Source organism: Pezoporus wallicus, unplaced genomic scaffold (assembly GCF_028554395.1).
Source record: "Pezoporus wallicus isolate ANWC-B61680 ecotype Strahan unplaced genomic scaffold, APGP_CSIRO_Pwel_v1 contig_5261, whole genome shotgun sequence".
NCBI classification, from domain to species: domain Eukaryota; kingdom Metazoa; phylum Chordata; class Aves; order Psittaciformes; family Psittacidae; genus Pezoporus; species Pezoporus wallicus.
Window position 1 is genome coordinate 7770787 of NW_026642423.1, and position 21831 is coordinate 7792617.

Genomic DNA, 21831 nt, shown 5'->3' on the forward strand with positions numbered 1-21831 from the left:
GCAGCAAAAATGCGCTTCTCCAAGTGACAGTGTTTGCCCACCTCAGCTAGTCAAATGCTTGTTTTCCCCAGCTTAGGTTTTTACCTGGAAGTAATGATCAGGAAGCTGAATATTAAAACCATTTTCCAATGGCAAAAACCTACATGCAGAATCCTCCAGGAGCATCCTCTGCTCTGCAGTGTAATTAAAGGGAACTCTGCAGATCATTCTCTAACTCAAAGCAGCTCTTCTTTCCTGTTTCTAAGAAATATCAGCTATTAAAAAAGAAGCAGTGAGTTCTGAATGTTGTGTGATTAATTTAGTTTTCAGTCCTTCTTTTTTCCCCTGTTCTCTTTGGAAGTTAGTCTTGTTTACATGTTGACAGAAAGTCAAATGTTGAGTTTTTACATTACAGTGATTATCAAGTATGTCTGCTTTTAGCAGTGTAGGCTACTTTCTCTATTGGACTAGAAACCTTTGCATAAAATATTAACTCCAGACCACTCTTCTTGAGTTTGGAAAGAAGTAATTTCATCTACATAAATGGAATTGTGAGAATTCTGCCAGATTGATTTTTGCCTTTTGATGTTACTTCCAGCTTGAAGCTTCAAATGATAGTCCAAGACACAAACAGAAAATTCAGTTGAACTTTCTCAGTTCTGCTCATTTCCAGGAGATTATAAAGTTAGGGAGAACATTTGAACCTCAGAGAATTTGCATTTGGATTTCAGTCATGTAGTTTGAATGTGTCTTTACCCTCTGGTGTGAAACTGGGTCCTGTGTGGTCTGTTCTCATTTTCTGCTCATGTCAAAGTATGGGGTAGGTCTGCGTTGAAACACACATACAGCGGCTGAGCAGAGGTGGGAGCAAGTGAGGAGCAATGGAGGATTCCAGGTCAAGTTTTGCAATTCCATTTTGAAAAGAAACAAGCTTCCAATATAAAGAGTTTTTCAAGGAAGTTGTCCTCTATCTCTGTGTGACATGGGCCTGAAAATTTCCTCATGTTCACTTACATTCTTCTCTGGAACCTTTTTTGGAGGTAGTGCCTGAGGAGACAATTTATCTGTTGACATTAAAAGTTGTCAGATGCATTATTTATATTGTTATGAAGTAGTGTTTTCACTTGAGGAATAGCTGTAAAGTGACTTTGTATTATCCAAAAGTTGTCGCCTCCCATATTTTTGCAAATCCATGACAGGTTTTACAGGCAGAGTAGGCTCTAACACTAAAACCAGGATCGGCACTGTCATCTGCCTAAGCCGCAAGGTTTTGTAATCCTGACTAGTGCCAATAAAAATGTTTCACTAAGCGTGTTTTGGACATTTAATATAAAAGCACAAAATAGACCAAATATGCAGTTTTCAAAGCTTGTTCTGCCATCTTTGCATCTGTCAAGTAGAACTTCATCCCTGAAGCCCTTGAGCAGATCCAAGATGGCTCTACTAGCAGCATTTCCCAAAGGAGAATATAAAGCCTCGAGGAGCTGAGAGCTGTGAACTGGAACCTACAGTCTGCATGGTGAAGGAGATGCTCTTGGAAAGGGCAGGAGAGGGTGCATTTTGATGGTTTACATAATTCCTATTGGTTTACTGTGAAATAATGTAATAGAGGCTTTGCTTTGTCATAGGATGGGTCTAGGTGACACCTGCTTTCCAAGATTTCCTGGTACAGAGATTCACATTCTCCAAGCAGTAATAGCTTGACTAAAGACCAAGTTAGTCTTTCACCCACATCTGATTCAATTCCATCTTTGTCAGAAATGTTATTTTACAGGAATCACTAAATATGGAAAATGGGCTCTGTCGAGCACAGCAGAGCTGATTTATGTGCTCATTGGTCAGATTGTCATTATTGGCTTTCATTCATGAATGGAATTATTTCTCCGAAAAATGTTGATTTAAATGCACATGCTAATAGGATTACAGAGTTCCCATTCTGGCTCATCATATTTGACTTCTGTGGAAAAATCTTCTTCTCTCAGGCTGTTTTTCTGGGATAAGAAATGGAGCCATACATAAATCAGAAGATTTGCCTCACCTAAAACAAGATCGTGCCCTGCCGTGGTCACTTGTCATCATAGCCTTATTTTGTATTAACTTCTGGTTATGGAAGCATATTTCCTTCCTGTCAAATACAATCTGTGATTAATGTGGGTCAAAAAAGAGAAGCCTGATATTTTCTTCTGAGTTGCTCTGTAAGAAGCCTTTCCCTGTTAGAGATCTGAGTCCTGTAGATGAGTCCACTGCTGCATGAGCCTGATCAGAAAGACCTCCCCTCTGTGCATGCTCTGGGGAACAGGGAGGTAAAAATAAAATTTATTTGTGTTCCAGCAGTAATTCCTACTGACTCAAATGGGAATATAACTGTGCCTCTAAAAGGGATTGGTGAGATTTTTGGTTTTCCCTTTACCCAGGGTTGCACAGAACTGCAGCCTGCCGTTTTTCAAGTAAAAGAGCTGTGTTTTTATAGATGTCTGTTCACTTGAGCAACAACAACAAATATTTCTTGCCTCCAGCAGTGCAAAAGCTCTGAATGTTAAAGCTCTTCAGTCTGGCTGAGTATCTGTCACAGACCTATTGCCAGAGGTTTCTTGGAGGTTTGCTCAGGGGTGTTATGGAAACCATCATTTCATCTGTCTGAATGAATGGTTTGGCCAGGAAGTCAATCTAGCCACACTAGTCTGCTGACCTCCCTACACCCACTTTGCTTCACCAGATACCTTTTTTTAGATATGTGTGTCCTAGGACATTGGTGGCAGGACAGCTGCTCTCTGCAGCTTTGCTGAGCTCTGAAGTTTCTGCAGACCCACTGCAGTGTGAGGGCAGCCACTGCTTTCCTGGTTCCTGTGGGCAGTGGTGGCTGCCTGAGTTACCATGCCGTGTGCCGCTGCATCTTTTCCACAGTGCTCTCTGGCTTTTCTTGAGTGAACTTTCCGAACTGCTAAGCCAATACAGTTTGCAAAGTACATATGTGCTAGTGCTTTGCAAGAAGAACACAGTAACATGTCCTCACCTTCCACTTGATCCACCTGGTGTCTGGATCTCAGGCTAATATCAAGTGTCATGATTAATGTGTTTGTAGCTGTACGTGCTGTGTAAGCAGTGGAGCACACACAAGTACGCCTTAGGAGGTTGTCTCCAAAGTCTCTCCTGGCAGATTTTTTGTGTTGCAAGTTTCTGTCTGTCATTTCATGAGCTCTGCTCGTCTTTGAGCTCTGGTCCTGCCTCTGCAGCCATGTCAGGGTGACCTGCTTTGTATGCAAAGGAAATCGTTCTCAGCACGACTGGCAAACAGCAAGTGTGTCTTGGTCACAAATGTGCTTATATTTGCAGTTCCTTTAAAAAGGAGAAAAAGTTATGAATACTGGGGGGAGGGGGGGTTTATTGGATAGTGCATGTTTGGCAATGGTAGGAAGTGGGACAGGGGAGTGGTTTGTACATGCATAGGGTCCTGGATAGAGCAAACTCACCCCACCTTAAGGGGCTGTTATGGTGGGTGAGGAGCTGGGAGACTTATAACAGACGTTCTCTATGCCTCCCTGCCCATCCTTTAGCCAGCAGAGACTACATTAAAATGTAAGGGCAAGATAAAGCCATGTTTCCACTCTTGGGCTGCATGGGCCAAGCGAAGACTGGGCTGTCTCCCAGACACCTTAGAGTGGTCAGCCAGGACAGTTCAGCAGGCAAGGAGAAAGAAGGAGACTTCATATCTGCCAGGGCTGTGTAGAGCATGGCATGACTGAGATTTTGTAATGCCTTGGTAAATATGCTTTTTCATCACCAAAGGCATGACCTTGAGTGGCAAAATCCAGAGACTTATTCAAGTGAAATCATTGCATAGGGTAACATGCTTCCCTCTGGAAATGTTCAGGTTGGCTTTCATCATGGCCTGATGACTCTGGAGGCCTGATATTTGGTCTGATGATGATTTCCTGGCTCTAGGTTAAACTTTGAACAGTATCCCTGTAAGCCAGCAAGGTGGGCTGTGGGCCAGCTCAGAACTTGGCCTGTTTCTGCCCATCTGCTGCCTTTATAGGGAGGACAGGGACGATGGCTGACCATCATTTCCCCAGCACAGGCTTGAGCAGAGTGCTGCAGTGTGAGGTGCTGTGTGTCTGTCTGTGCCCCAGCCCAGGCTGTGCTGCCTGGGGAAAGGGGAGGGAGGCAGCAAGGCCAAGACCTGGCCCTGCTTGTAAAACCAGGGGCATTTCCTGGTGGAAAGGGAGGTTCTTGACCCTTAACATCGTGAACTTCTGGATTTGGCTCTGCCTTGAGCCTGCCAGGCTGAGGTAGGATTCTGTGTCTCAGGAACAAGTCCTGAGGTTGTCCCAGGCTCCATTAAGCCTTCTATCAGCTCCCTTTCCTTACTAAAAGTTAAATTGGCAAGGTGCCACTGACTGGTGGTAGTGGTTTGGACTGTGTTACTTCTAAGCTGTAGTAAATCCTCTCTGTACTTTAATCAACCAAGATGTGGGAAGACCAGCTTGTCCTCAGTTCTCTGCAACCTCACCCCCTGAGCCCAGTCCCAAGCAAAGGCAGTGAGTCCATGATACAGCTGCTTGCCCCAAATCCTCCCTGACAGTAGCAGCCTCCACAGGGTGATCGGTTCCAGCATTTCTCCTTCCATGACTTTAACCCAACTCCCTTTGCACCAGTAATTCCCCATGTTAATCCTCTTGCAGTGGCAGTGGGAGAACAGGTACCTGAGGGCACCCTCCTTGGTGGAGCCCCTTGGCAATGAGCCCTCAGGTGTCCCTGGTCACCTGTGGGACTTTTGGTTCTGCTGGGGGGTTGGAGGGGTGAGGGCACTTGCAAAATCAAAATCTCTGTCACGAAAACTTGAATTTTGCTGACACAGGGAGTGCCAATAAACTGCTAGAGCATCACGTGGAGCCTGTGAGGGACACTATCTAAAGCCTATCTAGTGGAAGATAAGCTGGCCACTGACAAATATTATCTTGCACTGGTTGATTTAAAACCACTTCATGTGCATGAAATAACATCAACAAGAGCTAGCTAAATCCAGGCCTTTTTTTGAGATAAGACTGTTACTATGCCCTTATGGAGGAATGTCAGAAAAACCTAGGAGCTCCACCTGGGATCCGTCCGTGGCCCAGACCCTCTCACACTCGCTCCTCATGTCATCAGAAGACAAATGGTTTGGATTTTCTTCCTGTCTGGGAAATGAACTTTGACTTCCTTTAGCTTGTTACAATTATTTCCGTATGTTCTAAAAATCTGACTTTTGACCTCAGGTATGTAATAAATTATTGGTTCCACTCCTGACTGAGGCTGTCTATGGTTATAAAATATTATAAAATATTGCAACTCTCATGGTCTGCAGTTTGCAAGCTGGCAGACTGAAATCTTTGCTCAGTGCATAGCCCGCAAGGCAGGCTGCAGTCTCTGCTCAGTGCATAGCCCGCAAGGCAGGCTGCAGTCTCTGCTCAGTGCATAGCCCGCAAGGCAGGCTGCAATCTCTGCTCAGTGCATAGCCCGCAAGGCAGGCTGCAGTCTCTGCTCAGTGCATAGCCCACAAGGCAGGCTGCAATCTCTGCTCAGTGCATAGCCCGCAAGGCAGGCTGCAGTCTCTGCTCTCTGAGCAGCAGCTCTGCCCAGTGGGGTAGGAGCTCTGCATGCAGTTAGCAGAAACTGGCTTCTAAAACAATGTATGTGATGATTCTCTGGAAGAGTGGCTCTCCCTCCACATGTGTACTAGCCAGTATCTCTGACGATACATGTTGCTGAACTGAGAATGGCTAGAGGCACCAGGCTGTTTTTGTGTGTCATAACTTAGGGTTTTATTTTCTGCTGGGGCAGGTAAAAGATTTGGAGATAGCCATCCAAAAATGTTTAAAAACCTCAGCTGACCGCTTTCTGATGCACAGTCTGAGATGTATCTTACAGGAGGGTGACAATTTCTTAATTCTGTTGAAAAAAAATAAAATAAACCTTGTGGGATTCAACATCTCGGTCCCTGATTGCTCCTGAGGAGGGAGGGAGTTGCCTTGCCGTGGTTTCAGAAAGGTGAAGGCAGGGTGCTTGTTCCTAAAGGACAGCTGAGAAATCTGTGACTGTGACTTGTTTGTTTTGGTACTAAAGACTTCTTGACATCGGCACATCTTTGGTCTGTTGCTTTTGCTGGGAGTAAGGGAGGTTGCACTCATTTTTAAAGTGCTAGTCTGAACATGTGTATCAGTAATTGGCATTGGATACAGTTCAGCAGATCCTCCTGCTTGGATATAATGGAAATCTTTTTAAATTTTAAGCCTCCCGTGTATCTCCTTCTTTGGAGTTTCTTTCAGTTTGAACAATTTGTCACTTTTGTAAGTGTTCATTCCAGTTCCTCAGTTCTAGGGGAAGTGTGAAGTCTTCTGACAAATTGCTTTCAGGGGCAAAGGAGGTGATTTTAAGGTGCTTCAAATGACCTTAAAAAGTTAATAACTAGTCTAACTAGCAGTCATGTCATTGGGTCTGGCAACAGCTGAGAAATATTTAAGGACTTGGAACTTGACAAAGTGTTGGTGACTGTCAGGTTTCCTTTAATAATCCTTTTGTGCTTATTTTCTTCCTGGCAATCATGATGAAATCTGTGGGAAGAAGATGAAAAGTTCAGCACTTTGCATGAAATTCAAGCTTTCATCAAAAACTAGATAACTTTGCTGTCTGTGGTCTTTCTAAGGACAGATAGTGTGGTGGGAAATGAGAAGAGTGTGTTTGTGAAAAATGCCTGTTGCAGGGCGTATTTCTCTCTCTGGTGCACAATGAAGTCACAAAACCTTTCATCAAAGCAGCTTTATTTTCATGCTTAGGACTGCTAAGTGCTTGATGTGCACTAGGAAATAGAGGAGGTGCCGGTGTGAACTCTCACCTGCATTGTTTTCTTCCAGACGCATATTCAGTCTCTTCCAATGACAATGGAGGCAAGTCTGATTCAGTGGCCAATTTACAACCTCAGCCGTCCCTCAACTCCATCCAGAGTTCTCCTGGCCCCAAACGGTCAACAAACACCCTGAAGAAATGGTTGACTAGTCCTGTGCGCCGGCTGAACAGCGGGAAGACCGAGAGCAACATCAAGAAACAGAAGAAGGTGCGAGATGGTAGGAAGAGCTTTGACCTCGGCTCACCAAAGACTGGAGATGAAACCACTCCTCAAGGAGACAGCGCAGATGAGGTGTGTATTGGTGTTTGTTGAAGTAAAGATCATATCTCTGCTAGTCTCTTCTGTGGTGTGCGAGTCATGCTTGAGTAATCAGTTCCTTTAGTGTCTAGAGAGAGCAGCGAATCATGTAAAATTGCATGGATTGAAGCTGTGTTGCAAATAGCATTGTTGTCCAATGAGCAATGGAATATACAGGAACAGCATTTCAAAATCTACATATATTATTGTCATTTGACTAGATTTTTTTTAATAGCCTATTAGAAAGCTGCCAAGAATAGGAAGGAAGTTACTCTTGAGCAGCTGTTATTACTTTTTATGATCACTGAGGTTCATATCACCTTTATCCTACCATGGCAGTGTAGTTCCTTATTGAAAGAAAACACTCAGAGAAATAGTCACGTTTCTGTTTTATCTGCTATGTATTTGTAGCCACAGTTTCTCTGCAGGCATGTTCTTTGCCAGAATGGCTCTTTCCTGATACAGCGAATAAAGAATTACAAACCAAAACTGGAGAAGATACCAACTGAAGACAAATAGAGGAGCACATTTAAAACTGTACATCGAGCTGTTCTCATTTACATAAAAAAATACTTCCCATCACCACACAGACAGCTGTAACTGCCTTGGCTGCTTGGGTTACCTGTAAATTGTATTTCTGTAACTCTTAGAATGCACCAGGGTTAACCAGCAAAACCTTATGTCTTTGTTGCTTCTCTTCTGCGATTCTTAGCATTGCCTGCAGTTCTCTTCACCCAGTGCAATATTGAGGCAGAATTAGTAGTAACAGACTCAAAGCCTGGTGGTAGGGCTTGGATATCTAAAAGGATAAAAGAAACCTGTCACTGCTCCTAATTATATTTAACTTTTCTTCAGAAGAGCAAGAAGGGTTGGGGAGAAGATGAACCAGATGAAGAGTCTCACACACCTCTTCCTCCTCCTATGAAGATCTTTGATAATGATCCAACCCAAGATGAGATGGTAAGGCCTCCCCTGCTATATTAATTTACTGTTTAGATGCATTTCTTGCATAGCTGTCTCACAGTGGTTTTGCAGTGGTCTTCCAGTATCCAAGGCCTAGACTTGGGATTTTAAGAGACTCCTATGAGCAAATCATAAACTACTACCTTTCACCAACTGGATTTAGAAATAGTGTTGGATAAGCAATTTAGCCCTGGCATCCCGTTCCATGACAGGTCAGTCATGTGTTGTCTATGGTCAGAAGTTTCATTCAGGCTGATAACGCATGTTCTTCTCCTCTGTTTTAAAATTGCTGTTGGTGTTTGGCAGTAGCAGCAAAACCAGTATTTGGTGGCAGGCTGGGCCTGAGGAGTAGGACAGATACTGGAGTTGGCTTGAATCCAGAAATACCACCTTTACCAAGTGTTAGATAGCTTGCACTCTCTACTCAGGCTTTGTGTGTGATTGGGGTCCAGGAGCACTGGCAGTTTATGCCCCATGATAGATCCTACATTCTGAAGTGCTTTAAAACCTGCAGATGGAAAATCCTACTGAGTGCTATCATTTGGCATTTTTGACATACGTGGCTGATCATCATTGAATGTTCCATAAGCTCCAGTTAGTTCAGAAGCCCACAGAGCATCTGAAGTCCCTCTTGGGGCTATGGTCTGGCCATATTTGTGCACCATCCTGGTGGTGGTAGTTCTCTGCTGTTAGCTAGGGTGTCTTGAACATTGAGTTGGAATTTGCTGTGGTAGATATGCAGTGGCTTGCAGAATCCTTCAGTTGGTCTTTTGGACTTGGGGTGAGAATCTGTGAATATGGCTGCATATTCACGTAAACAGTGGTTTGCATTCACAGACAGTGTGGTCCTGTCTGCATGTGTCCTCCCCCACCCTTTCCTGGTGCAGTTGTCTCCCTTGTAGAAATCCATCCTCCTGTTTCCTGCTGACATCTGTTTTTAGCACTGCCACTTCTGTATCTCTATCCTCTGATTGTAATTACTGCATGGAAAGAGGGAAGGGTAGGGGAGATAGATTAATAATTGTCAGGAAAGAAAAACAACCCAGAATGCTCTTAGGGAGGGTTCAGGCAGGAGTTTAGAAATACAAAGAGAGAAGGGTGAAAATATTTCTAGGATTCAGGGAGCAAGAGTGATGGAGGAAAGGGTTTGGGGGCTTGCTGCTAATCTGTCAGGAAATATTATGACATTGTGGTGACAGCAAGACCAGAAGGAAGCAGCTGGAGTTGCGGACTCCTGCCCTTTGAGTGCTATGTGTGCTGCTCTCTGTCTGATGAGGGGCAGAGGTGAAAGGCCGGGGAAGCAGAGCCGTGGTGGATCTATGCCCAGCACAATAGCAGTTGCTCCTGGCTTCTTCCCGGCGCTGCTTGACTAAATGTTTTGGAGATAGTTTGCTTAGAGAAACAAAGTTGCTTTAGCTTGGGTCACTGTTTTTGATTTTTAACAGGCCATGTGATTTCAGTGTTTCTTAAATACATTTATGACAGCGTCAGTGTTGTGGAACTAGTTTTCCGCTCCAGATGTCTGAGCTTTATAGAGCGTTTCAGCATCCTGATTCTTCACCCCCTCCTAAACCAGGAGATTAAATAGAGCAAGATGGAAGCCTTTTTCTATCTCCTTTTCTTCCCCTGCTCACTTTTCTTCATGGGGAGGAAAAAATGAAGCTCACAAACATGGCTTCAGAATTCACTGCACAGGAATACAATGTTAGCAATGTTTGAGCTTTGCTGGAGCCAAAAGTTCTTTGATGGTGTTAACTTGGGCCCAGTTCTCTGCTCATGCCCTACTGCTTACAGGCACAGGCTTAGGTTGGACCAGCAGCAGCATGGAGAACTAGCAGTGATAGATATGAGGTGTCTACATGGTGCAGGAGGTGGCACCTTTCTCTGAGACCATTGGCAGAACAGCAATAACCATGCTTTGCTGCTCCAGGAACCTCTTAAAAAGGTGAATTGGAAGATCTCTTCATATTAGAAAGTCAGGATTTGCTTCCTGGGAAGCAGAAATACATTTTTTTTTATTTGCCCCAGAAAAGCCCAGACTCTCATCAATCACAGAAGAGTTTTATTTAACCCAGAAAGACTTGTATGCAGCAAATGTTTCCGTGCTTCCTTCAAAATCCTGCAGTTATTTGCTATTCAGAGATATTGAGCAATTTCAATTAAAAGAAGTGAGAGCAGCAGCTGTTTAGTGCCTCCAAAACTGGGACTCCTTTTGCTAGAGTGGTTATATTTGAGAGTTGTTGTCTATGTATTTGTCCTGTATCTCATCAAAGTCCCTATTTTCAGTCTTTTTTTTTCCTAGACATGTCTGTCTGCATTGCAGGTGAAACAGGCTGTCTGAATTTTTACATTTGTATGAGATACCTACATTACCAGCTTAATTCCTCAGTTACCAGCTTGATTACCTGTAGTTTTTGTTTCTGTAATTAAAACTGTTAATTAGATGTATTATTTGTGAAAGATGAGTTGATGAGTGGCAGGCTGTTCACGCATCTGATCTGTCACAAGGCTTGTGGTTGGGATTGGGGTCCTTTGCCTTTTTTTTCTCCTGCTGGGGCTGTGTCCCTCAATGCGAGCAACCTCCCCAAGGGGCCACTTGAAGAGGTGGCCAGCTGCCTAATTCCTGCCATCACATTTCCACATCTCACTCCCCAGCACTATTTAATCTCGTTTGCACTTTCGTTGGCACCTGCACAGTGACTTCACTGAAATAGCTGCTCTCCAGAAGATCTTTATTAAGCAGCTGAGAGATGAATAAGCTTTTAAATAATTTTAATGCAGAATTTAGCCATGCTTTAGTCTGTCAGCCTGCCAAAAGCAGGTTATCAAAGGGCTCACAGTTTTAGTCAGTGCTTGTATTTCATTCAAAAGAAATGTATATACAGGTGAGCTAATGAATAGCAATTCCCATAGCTATCGGGTGAGTTTGGGTTTTCAAAGTGAGATTTCTTGGGACAAAGACCAAGGAGTGAAGAGGCCCTTATAGAGCAAAAATGTTAAACTAGAATTGAATAGTTCACACAGAGGCTGATCTTCGCAGCACCATGGGAGGTGCTAGGCTACCACACTGAAGAGTCTTGGTGTTTCTGGAGATGTGTAACAACCAACAGCTATTAGCTGTGTCTGCCTGGATGTTGAGATATCCAAAGACATTACATGATGCCAGGCACTGAAAATGGAACACCTGCAGCCAACAGACAGGCATAGAGAAGTGAGACTGAAAATATTCTACCTACAGTCCATAGGGAAAACTAAGCATCTCCAAGGAGCGTTTCTGCCCTCCTGTGCCAGGTAGCTAAGATAGGTGAGATATGTAGGGGTATTTTCTCTCCACTGATTGAAGAGCAGGGAGAGGAAAGATACACATTTTAGATGGCTAAAGTTGCATGAATGGGAGGTGTCATCTGAGTTCACTTGGAGTTGCAATTGATATGTGGGGAAGGAAGGGGGAATGATTTGTTCCCCCTGCCTCCTTCCTCTATTGCCTGTAGCTCCATGTGTACCTGCATTTATTAAATACGTATGTGTGGGGGAGGAGTAATTTCTTACATCCACAGTAAGAAGATCAATTTTCTGGAGCCTGTGAGACCGTAGATGACTTAGAAGGAAGAACCAACAGACATTAAGAGTATTGTAGCTTTTTGCAAATGAATATCTGTTCTTTGACACTCTTCCCAGCCTTGGAATTGCTGCAGGGAGATGTGCAGCCAGAAGCGGGTGGCAATTCTGTGCTTGCCTGATAACAGCAACACCCCCTCACCTGACCATGCATATGGTCCTCCAACCCTCCTGCTCCCTTTCCACATTTGTTCTCCTGTCTCAGAAGCTGCTTCACTGACTGCTGGCTTCCTCCTCCCTTCTCATCCTGCTAACTTGCTTTTCCTTTGCAACCTGGTGTCTTGCAGTCCTCTTCTTTGCTAGCTGCTCGACAGAGCTCCTCCGATGTCCCAGCTGCTGCGGATCTTGTCAGTGCAATAGAAAAGTTGGTCAAAAGTAAGCTGGTAAGTTTAGTGTTGTGAAAACTTTGTGCACAACAGGCCTAATATGACTCTAGGGAAGGGCTTTAAAGTCTGCCTATTGTTTCTGGTTTCCTTGCTTTCCACCTTCACCTGCTATGCTTTTATTAACCCTACATGCTCTACTTCTCAGTAGTGTGTCTAGTATTTTAACTCCTCATGTGAGATGAAGCCTGTATCTCACCTTGCCATGTGGACTCTGCACTGCATAGTCAAAACACACTTCTGGAGTGGGCTTTGCAGAACATGAGGTACTGTATTGTACTCTTTCTGGGGTCTTGTTGGTACTCAGATATTTTACACAATGGGATGTTCTGTTTGTTTTGTTTTAAAGCTTATTCTGAGGCACAGGAGTTCTACTACCCAACATGTGAGCTTGCTTGGTATTCTGCCTTCCCTGAAAAGACTCTCTAAAGAGTAGAACTGCCTGAAGTATCACAGCTGTGCTTTCATTTTCCGAAGATTCTTGTGTCGCTTTTAATCTGCCTTGTCAACTCTTTCTAACAGGGAGTGGAGTAAGCAATAAGAATGTTCTGGGTTTAATTTGTTAAAAAATTTCAGTACTGTGTGCTCTTCGTGTCTGGTCCAGCATCTGTTGGACAAGGAGTAAATCCTGTTTCTATCTTGGCTTCTCTTAAGTTTTCCCTGAAACAGTTCAAAATGCTAATATCAAAGGTAAACATGTTTTGTACATGTCCCAGGACCTCTAAAACTAGATAAATGCTTGCTTTGAGCAAGTTTAACTTAATTAACTAGTCAGGACTAAAGCAGGGTTATAATGAGCCTGCAAAGGTTCATTTCCTTACATATACTGGAAGGATGAAGAGTGTAAAAATGGAAGAAAAGGCCCCATGCTGATCATTAAATTACTGTAATTCTTTGCATGTAGCTTTATCTGTCAGATCATTTCAGAGGGTTTTGGTATTTTCTTGGTTCGAAATGTTGAGATGACATAAAGCTAGTAAGCATTCATAGGGTGCTTGATAAGGAGTAAGTGGTGAAGAAACTCTTTTGAGACATGGGAAACTGAGACGGACATTCCCAGAAAGTTTACTCAAAATAGTTTTATTCCATCGAGGAGCTAACAAATTGAAACGTATTTCATTAATCCAGTTAGATGTATTTTCAGAAAATATTTTCTCCCCCCTGCATGCAGGCTGTTAGGTCACTTGCAATTACTTTCCAGGGATTTGGTGGAAACTAATTAGTTTGGAATGTTACTATGCATCCATCTGTTTCTGTTTCATGTTTTACTTTACTGTTGAAAAGTCCTCATCTACTCTTTGGCAGAGAAACGCTGACCACGTGTAGCCTAACGCTGGTTCTGACTGAGACACCATGATATTTTCAGGTTGTTTTGAAACTGGAAGAGTGTTCTCATCCTGTGGCTATTGGAACATCTTTTTTCCACCTTCTACCAGAGGACATCTTGTCTGTTTTAATGCTTTGGGAGTGGGTGTCTTACATCAACTTAAAACTAGTTTTGTTGTATTTTGCTAAGTCTTGCAGGAAAGTTGCTGAATACTCTGCTTGGTTTTAGACTACAGTGTTGATTGCAGAACTGACTTGAAACAGAAGATAACAGTGATGCTGGAGTTCGAGGATAATGTTTATTCTGTTGTTCTTTGGGGCTTTTTTAGACCCTTGAAGGAGGATCTTATCGAGGAAGCTTAAAAGATGCCACTGGCTGCTTAAGTGAAGGAATGGTACCTACAACTCCCCCACGAAACCTTGAAGAGGAACAAAAAGCCAAAGCAATGAGAGGCAGGATGTAAGTTGTCTTGCTAGTTTGTCTTTCTGAAATACGCACCAAAGGAGGACACATAGCTGCACTGAAAAAATACCTTGTAGTCAGTGAATGAGCATGGAACTGAGAGTAAAACTGTGTTCTGCTTGCTTTTGCTTTCTTAACCTGTAAAAATAGTTTTAAAAAGCCCTTTCACACCCAGGAAGTTCATCATCACGCTTTTAAATGTACAGCTTTTACACCAGATAGCAAATACCTGTTCCTGTAAAAGCCTCTGAACAGCTAGACAGGTATTACTGAGATACTTACTTTGGTAATTACTGCATTGCCAGAGGTAAAATCAGCTCTTAAATGAGGATATGTGGTTAACCTTGCTAGCTACCCTCAAGCAAAAGAACAGAGAATCCCACTAGGATTTTTTCAATGAGAGAATATTTTTTTACCTTAGTTATTAGCAAAGGTGGGGCAGAATTCAGATGCCTTTGTAGTGGAAACACACCACTGAAGAGGAAGTTTCATTTGGGAAACCCTCACGTTCATTATAATTGGAGGGGAAAGGAATGGTGACAGCTTCCGGAAGTTTTTTGGTTATTTTTTTACATTACCAGTGCACTCCCTTAAATGTAACAAAAAATAACACTTATGCCTTCAAAGCTTATCATGATCAAAGCATTTCTTAAATGCATGGTTCAGCTGAAAGATATTGGAGAAGTAGAATCAAGAATTATATGAAGGAGAGCTGAGGTAGCTGTTTCCTTCGTACTGCCCCTTACATTAACAATGGCAGATTGAAGGGAAAAGTAGTGGTCCATGCAGGTCTCACTGGAGTGTGGGAAGGTAAGAGGTGGAAGAGCAGCAGCCCATCTGGGAAAGCTGCCAAGCGGGGAAGGAAACCAAATCAGGGGAGAACAAGGAAGTTGTTAAAACTAGAAGAGGAAGTAGGAGCAGTGTTGGAGGACTGTGAAAGCCATCATTTGCTCCCGTAGTTTGCTGTAGGAAGCCAGAGAAGCAATACAATGAGGGACTTGGTCAACTCCCAGCAGCAGGCAGGGACATGGCACTCCTAGGTGTGTTTCAGAATAGAAGTTTTCTGCTAGGGAGCCATCAGCCTTCCTGCAGGGACCACCTCTACGCACAGCTGTCTCCTAAAAGCCTCTCAGTATTGCAAGTTCTCGGGTTTCTCTGGTAGCAATTCATTAATTAGATAACTGGCAACTAACTGCAGGTCGCAGTTTTAGCGCAGAGACCTTTGCCACTCTAGGCATAGATACAGTAAGGCTTTCTAGCATGCCATGCTTCTGGTGGGGGGCCTGGTAGCGTGTTAGGTGTAATTAGTGACTGCCTACATCCAGATTTCCTAAACATCAGGATGCTTAGGAACACCTGCTAGTGGCTTTCAGCACAAGACATCTGTCTCCCTTTTAGCTCCTATGTGTCTGTGTTCTGTACTTCGCTGGATTTAATTTCGTAGCCATATGAGGCAGCTTAGCTCCAACTCAAGCTGTGAGCCCCCACTGCCCACAAAACAGCAGCTGAATCCTTGTACAGGCATGGGCAGCATGCGCATGCCAGCAGTTAGCCCTGGTGTTCAGAAAGCCCAAATCCATCAGGTTTGAGTGCTGCATTTCTACGAGCAGTAAGGCAAGAGTCTCGTTGAATAGTGTTTTTCAGTATAAATTTAATACAATATTACAAAGATATCTAGATACTCAGAAGTGAGGAGGCTCTACCATTGTTCCAGTTCATGCCATTTTAAATATAGCTGTGTAGTTAATACATGCTGGTGAACAGGGCAGGCACTTCCCAAGCAACTGCGTGTCCTTGCTTCATGTTATCAGATGAGGAGATGAGTGAACTTAAAATTTGGTCATCATGCATCTTAGAAATCTTAAATTTTGGAGTACCTCTAAGGTACCGTGTCAGGTAGGCTGCAGAGAACTCATAGAGATGGTCAAGGTTGATTTTTCTGCTGTTAGAAGAGGGGAGCTGGGGAAATACTGGTGCTGAGTTTAAGGTAAGCAGTCGATGTGCAGACCCTGGTTTCTAATAGAGGTGTAAATTTGCAGGTTTGGTCTGTTCACCTGGTAGACAGACACCTGGTCACTGCACTGATGTGTAATTCACACCCACCTGTGCACATGTCGTGCAGCATTATGTACTACAGGTACCAGCTGCTTCATTTTTAGAGCAGGATTTTGCCAGGTGGGCCCTTGCAGTACCTCAGACCAAAGGAGTGTCAGTGGGCAGGTGGGAGAGGTTCTCCCCATTCCCTCAGCAGCTCTCTGTGTCTGTGGGGAGTGATACAGGCTGAGGTGGTTGGAGCCAGAAAGTAACCTCCCAGCATGCCTCCCCGGGCAGAGAAGACACGGCAAGCCTTTTGCAAGGGCACGGTAGGTCAGCCAGCTAGAGGGATTGTACAGCATACACTTGCTAAGGCCACATGCTGCTGCTTTGTAGAAGAGCAGCCTTTTGCCCCATGCATGTTTACTACCCAGGCACAGAACTTGGCAGGGCACTTTGGTGAGCAAAAGCATCTGGCATAGCTGCTGCCAGCCCTCCCTTCTGCCAAGGGGGCTGGATTTCACTCTCAAATGAACAAGAAGCTGTTTGACCTCTTCCTGCCACATGTCTTACAAATCTCCTCTGCTCTGTCCGAGCAAGGGACATGTTGGGAGCACGGTGGGAGCAGGATTTATCTTCTTAGTAACCTCCTGTAACTGATTCTCTCATTCCAAGGCCAGTCTACTTCCCTCCTCATCCGCCCCAATATTTTCAACCAGGTTTTTATCTTAGTGCTGTTTGCCCTCAGCCTTTTTATTTCAGTCTGCTGACTGATGTGAATGGAGTGATATTAGACAAGAAAGTATCCCTCTGTCTTGTTAGCCTTGTTACTGCTGCAGTGAACTTGAGCACAGATGGAGTTTGTCATGTGCCAAATCTATGTCTTGGCGTAGTTGAGAGGCAAACTGTCTGCAGCAAGCTGTAACTTTTTGAAATTGTCCTCGAAAGAACATTATGTGATTAATCAGTTTGACTTACAAAGGAGGAGCTTTTTTTAGCTTGCTGTTGTTTACATGCATGAGGCCTTCATTAGATTACTCTCCTACACAGGGGTTATTAGCTCTCAAATCAACATAAAGCATTTGACACCCACACATAGATTACCTAGTCTGAAAGATTAAGCTCTTGGTTATGATGGGAGATGGGATTTGTTTTCCAAGTGTTTCAAACTGCTAAATTAAAACTTAATTGCTGAAACCTGGCCAAAGCCAGAGGGACTGGGGCAAGAAATCCTCTCCCAGAATGAGTCAGTACACATTTCCATTGCTGTCAGGGGTGCTGCATGGGGGGTGGAGGAAAGGGGAGTGGGGAGAGGTAGTTCAAAGTACAGGCAGCTGGTTGTGTTGCTGCTCTTGCAGCACCCTGGGATGTGGGGGGGAAGAGGGATAGGAGGAAAGAGTGGTTAAGACAATTGGAACTACTCTGACCTGAAATGTGATGTTTTTGTCATTTCCATTCCACTGAGCTGTGAGAGAAGAGTGATTTGTGTTACATGACCTGGATGACAGTAGGGTTTCATGAGAGGTAATATGTGATAAGAGGAGCAAACAGTAACATCAAGGAATAGGGTCAAATATGTGTGTTTTCTGTTTTAATTTAGGTTTGTCTTAAATGAGCTGGTACAGACTGAAAAAGACTACGTCAAAGACTTGGGAACTGTTGTGGAGGTGAGCTGAAGCAAACCCTTCTATGCAAAATGTTTTCCCACTAAAAAGCACCATGCTGACAAGTGACAACAACAAAAAGTACAGCATGAGAAACAAACTGCTTTATTTTGCACTCTGCTTCCATGGTCCCCTTCTCATGTTGACAGAAACAAGAAGAAATGCTTTTGGAAACTGTTTTTGTTTCCATCTAACAAATGTTGTATTTTAGGTTTCAACTCCAGTGTACAAAGGTTTTTCTTGGCTACCCTGCTTGTGACAAACTCTTTCTGCCATAATGCAGCCTGGATGGCAGTGGTGGAGAATAACTTATGCTCCTACCACTTACTGTGTGCGTTTTCTTGCTGTCACGTTGAGTAGCGGTAACATGTACTTTACTCAAGTTTGCACCTGGACTGAAGTCCTGTGTCTGAGTACCCTTGCAGAAGCTGTGTTTGGATCTGTGCTGAAGTGCAACTGTGGATTATTGTTTTACAAAAATAAAACCAAACCCAAAACCAACTTGAGATAAATCAGTCTTTTAAGCTTCAACTTGTAAAGACCTGGCTGGTTGCTAGCAATCATCTGTCAGAGCCAGCTCACATGCAGGGTCCAGTTTTTTTCCCAGCAGGGACTCAAAACTGGAGACACATGATTAAAGTGGGCTTTCAGCTATGATTTTGGCATTCACTAGTCCAGGGAGAATTATCAGCCCATCTAACAGTGATTTTCAACAGCTTCCAAACTTGAACCACTGGCAAACCTGGGCTCCAGTACTCTAAAGGCATGTAAAGAAACTCTGAGGAGGTGGGACAAATCCTGTTCACATGGCTCTTTAAACTTTCTGTTTGGCTTTATGCTCCCACAAAATACTCCTGGCGATTAATAGAAGAAATCTGTACAGAGTCTGTCTTCTTCCCCCTCTCTTCTAGAGAAGCCAAGAGCTTGATAAACTACTTTTGTTTAACTTTTATGTCCTAATTACACTTGTCACTTCATCTAGTAACAGTTTGTATAAGTATTGTAGATATTCAGAATAAATCCTTTAAAGTTCCATTTTAAGCAAACTGTGTAATTTAAAGTATCTCGGTGGGTTTCTGGTTTAAAATTATGCAAAAGCTATTTTAACTATTTTCAGTTTAAAAAATCCTGACCTTAAACTTTTGCTTCTTTGAAAAGAGTGTAATTATGCTCCCCCCTTCATACAAACCCTTTACTAATCACTGGTCATTAATCCTAAAGGGCTTCATGAAGAGGATAGAAGAAAAAGGAGTTTCTGAGGATATGAAGGGGAAAGACAAGATTGTATTTGGCAATATTCACCAGATCTATGACTGGCACAAAGAGTAAGTTTGTTGTTTAGTTCCTTTTTAAGCACCTTTCTAGCCACTCATCTATAAAGGATTGGGGTATTATGATGTCTGTATGTCTAAGCTGCTTTTAATTGGACATCAGCAGGTCATTCAGGGCTGAACTTCCAAAGGACGTTGCCTCACTTTAAATGATCTCTGTTGGTTTGTAAGTGCTGCTTAATAGCTTCACAAATCATGGCTACCTTGACTCCTGAGAACATGTTCTAATTCATGTTCTTTTAGCCACAGTTTCACAACACACTAGATCCCAGTATAGGGCTTTGTCTACGCAATCAAAACTGGCACAACTGCATGATGCTAAGCATTGGTCCTGCATATAATCATTTCTCCCAGTGAAAAAAACTGATGGGCTGTAGCTTTGCACTGGCTGGCTTCATGGAAGAGTGTTTTTCATGCTGTCTTTGATCACAGATACAGCTTTATGCTGGCTGAAACACCATGCCAGGAGTGCTGGTCAGTGTGACAAAAACGTTATACCCAAGAGAGTCTGCTCTGTGTCAGTGCTGTGCTGCCAGCGGCTCTGCCATTCCTTGCTAGGAAGAGGGAGCCACAAGAGGCTCAAGGGAGATATCATTTTGGTCCATCCATAGCTCCTGAGCTACTGCTCATAAGTAGTCCCAACATGACTCCCAGAGAGTTGCTGGATCCTCAGAAAAGCTACTGAGGCTGCCATAATTGTGTTTCTTGGGTCACAGATGTAGGTTCAATTCGTCCCACTGATGAGCAGTAGCAATGCTGGAAAGACGTGGTTTATTTCCTCTGTCTCATTGTTCTCAGCAGTATGAACATCTTCACATGTGGCTGAATGGATAGTGAAGGGAGACCATACCAGTAGTATTTGGCTAGTATGGTGATAAAATGTAAATCATAGAATCATAGACTGGTTTGGGTTGGAAGTGACCCTAAAGATCATCTAGTTCCACCCCTCCTGCCACAGACAAAGACACCTTCCTCTAGACCAGGTTGCTCAAAGCCCTGTCCAGCCTGGGCTTGAATACCTTCAAGATACTTCTCACATGAAAACCCTGACATGCTTCGGCCTAGTTGATGAATTTGAGTCTGAGTTAGGAGCTCTCTTCCTTACTCATACAAATAGCTTTCAGAAAGCTGCAGGAAACACAAGGCTTATTTAAAACCCTGGACCATTTTCCCTGTAACTTTAAGAACAGCAATGTTGCTTATGGACAATATGGTTATCATTTCAACTCTGACACTCAGAAATACTCTACAGCTCCAGCTAACTAGAATTTGAGCATGCATGTGAAGACTTGAGCAATGGACACCAGGCTGGATCTTCAGCTCTGGACATTTCCCTTATGCAGGAAACACAGTATCCTTCCCATCATGTGTCTCACAGGTGTTTATCTCATGGCTTGGGCCTCTCCTTATGTTCTGACAAATGCCCTGTGAGCACAAAACAAAAAATGTCAGAAAAAGTTTCGCCATGTATCAGGTTGATACCACCAACAGAGTGATTTCACCAGTGCCACTCACTGTTTCAGTGTGATGATAAGAGTTTTCTGTAACACATGAAGAGTGATTCCCTATTTTTAGTTCTGCATATCTGGGTCAAAAAGTCTGCTTAAATGCAGATGAATTTAATATTTATGGAGGATTGAGTTATGGAAGCAGCTGTATCTGATGGTAGCAATAGGGATGTTTAGTTGGCACAGCTCTCCAATATACATCTTTTTTGGGGGGTTCTGGGATTTCTTGGGACCAGACCATTGAAAGCATGTCCTCTCACCAAGTCTGGCTATTATAGCAAATCCATGGAGGCATTTGTGACAGAAATCCTGCAGTGAAAAAGGAGGATAATCATGGAAAGGGAGGTTGTCAGGACTTGCCTACCAGTTAGAAAAACCTACCGGTATCTCTAATGTTCAGTTTAGCTGCTTTTACCTCACTTTTAGGCATTGTAGTATATTCTTGGTAAGGAATGACATTCAAGCTAGAATGAATTACATCCCCAAAGGGCAGGTCAAGATAGAGACAGTATTTATGAATTACTGTTATGAATTACAGTATATTACTGTTAGTAATATACTGAAAAACATTGAAAACCAGAACATACCAAAACTCTACCAGCAAAAACACGTTGATGTGTTTATTCAAGAAGAAACTTCTGCATCTCTTTCACATTGACCGGTACTCCAAATACGCTCATGCAACTGAGAACTCCTGGTAAAGCTTCAGTTGAGTTTTCACAAACATTTTGGAAAAGTTTTACTTTGGGAGTTGTCAGTAAATGGAAGCAACTAGATAGTAATTGGCACTTCTTGAAAATTGAAACTGCTGTAATAGTAAAGAAGAGCAGGTAGCTTTGAAAGGGAAGACCTCCACATATCACAGCTCTCATCTAATGTTTTAGAAATCTCACCATTAAGGGCTGAAGCCAAGCTTATCTTCTCATTTATTATTGAATACTCTAGCTAAAATTGCACCAATATATCTGAAGGACAGCTAGCTTGCTGCTGGGATGGCCTAAAGAAGTATCCTTAAACGCTGATATTTTTTTTTCAGCTTTTTCCTGGCTGAACTAGAAAAATGTCTTCAAGAACCTGACCGTTTAGCACAGCTTTTTATTAAGCATGTAAGTTTTATTTTGTTACCTATCACTAGTATAATTGTCACCTAGGGTGTGATGACTTATTTCCAAAAACATCTGTTTGCGTCGACTTGATACTTTTACATGTCTAAACTTAAGTATCCCTATAATTAATGCATCTTCAGTGAGCAGCTGGATTGAACTAAAGCATTAATCATTGCCTTCTTGCAGACTTCTTATTTGGGGGAAAAATAGATGTGGCCACGGACATCTGCCAAAATATAATTATGGCAGGTACTTGCCAAATGCTATGATTGACAT

The 21831-nt window shown here is 43.1% G+C and overlaps 1 protein-coding gene across 13 annotated transcripts in view; it reads left to right on the top strand.

The window, feature by feature from the left end:
* Positions 1-21831, top strand: part of KALRN (kalirin RhoGEF kinase) — a 514059-nt gene that overhangs the window by 449553 nt on the left and 42675 nt on the right. For 10 of the 13 annotated variants that reach the window (XM_057430148.1, XM_057430152.1, XM_057430155.1 and 7 more), the window contains 7 exons: positions 6870-7153; positions 8015-8119; positions 12028-12123; positions 13779-13909; positions 17547-17613; positions 18832-18935; positions 21486-21555. In XM_057430148.1, coding sequence (XP_057286131.1) covers positions 6870-7153; positions 8015-8119; positions 12028-12123; positions 13779-13909; positions 17547-17613; positions 18832-18935; positions 21486-21555 — 857 coding nt within the window. The remainder of the gene's footprint in view (positions 1-6869; positions 7154-8014; positions 8120-12027; positions 12124-13778; positions 13910-17546; positions 17614-18831; positions 18936-21485; positions 21556-21831) is intronic. The other 3 variants (XM_057430149.1, XM_057430153.1, XM_057430154.1) reach the window with 3 other exon arrangements.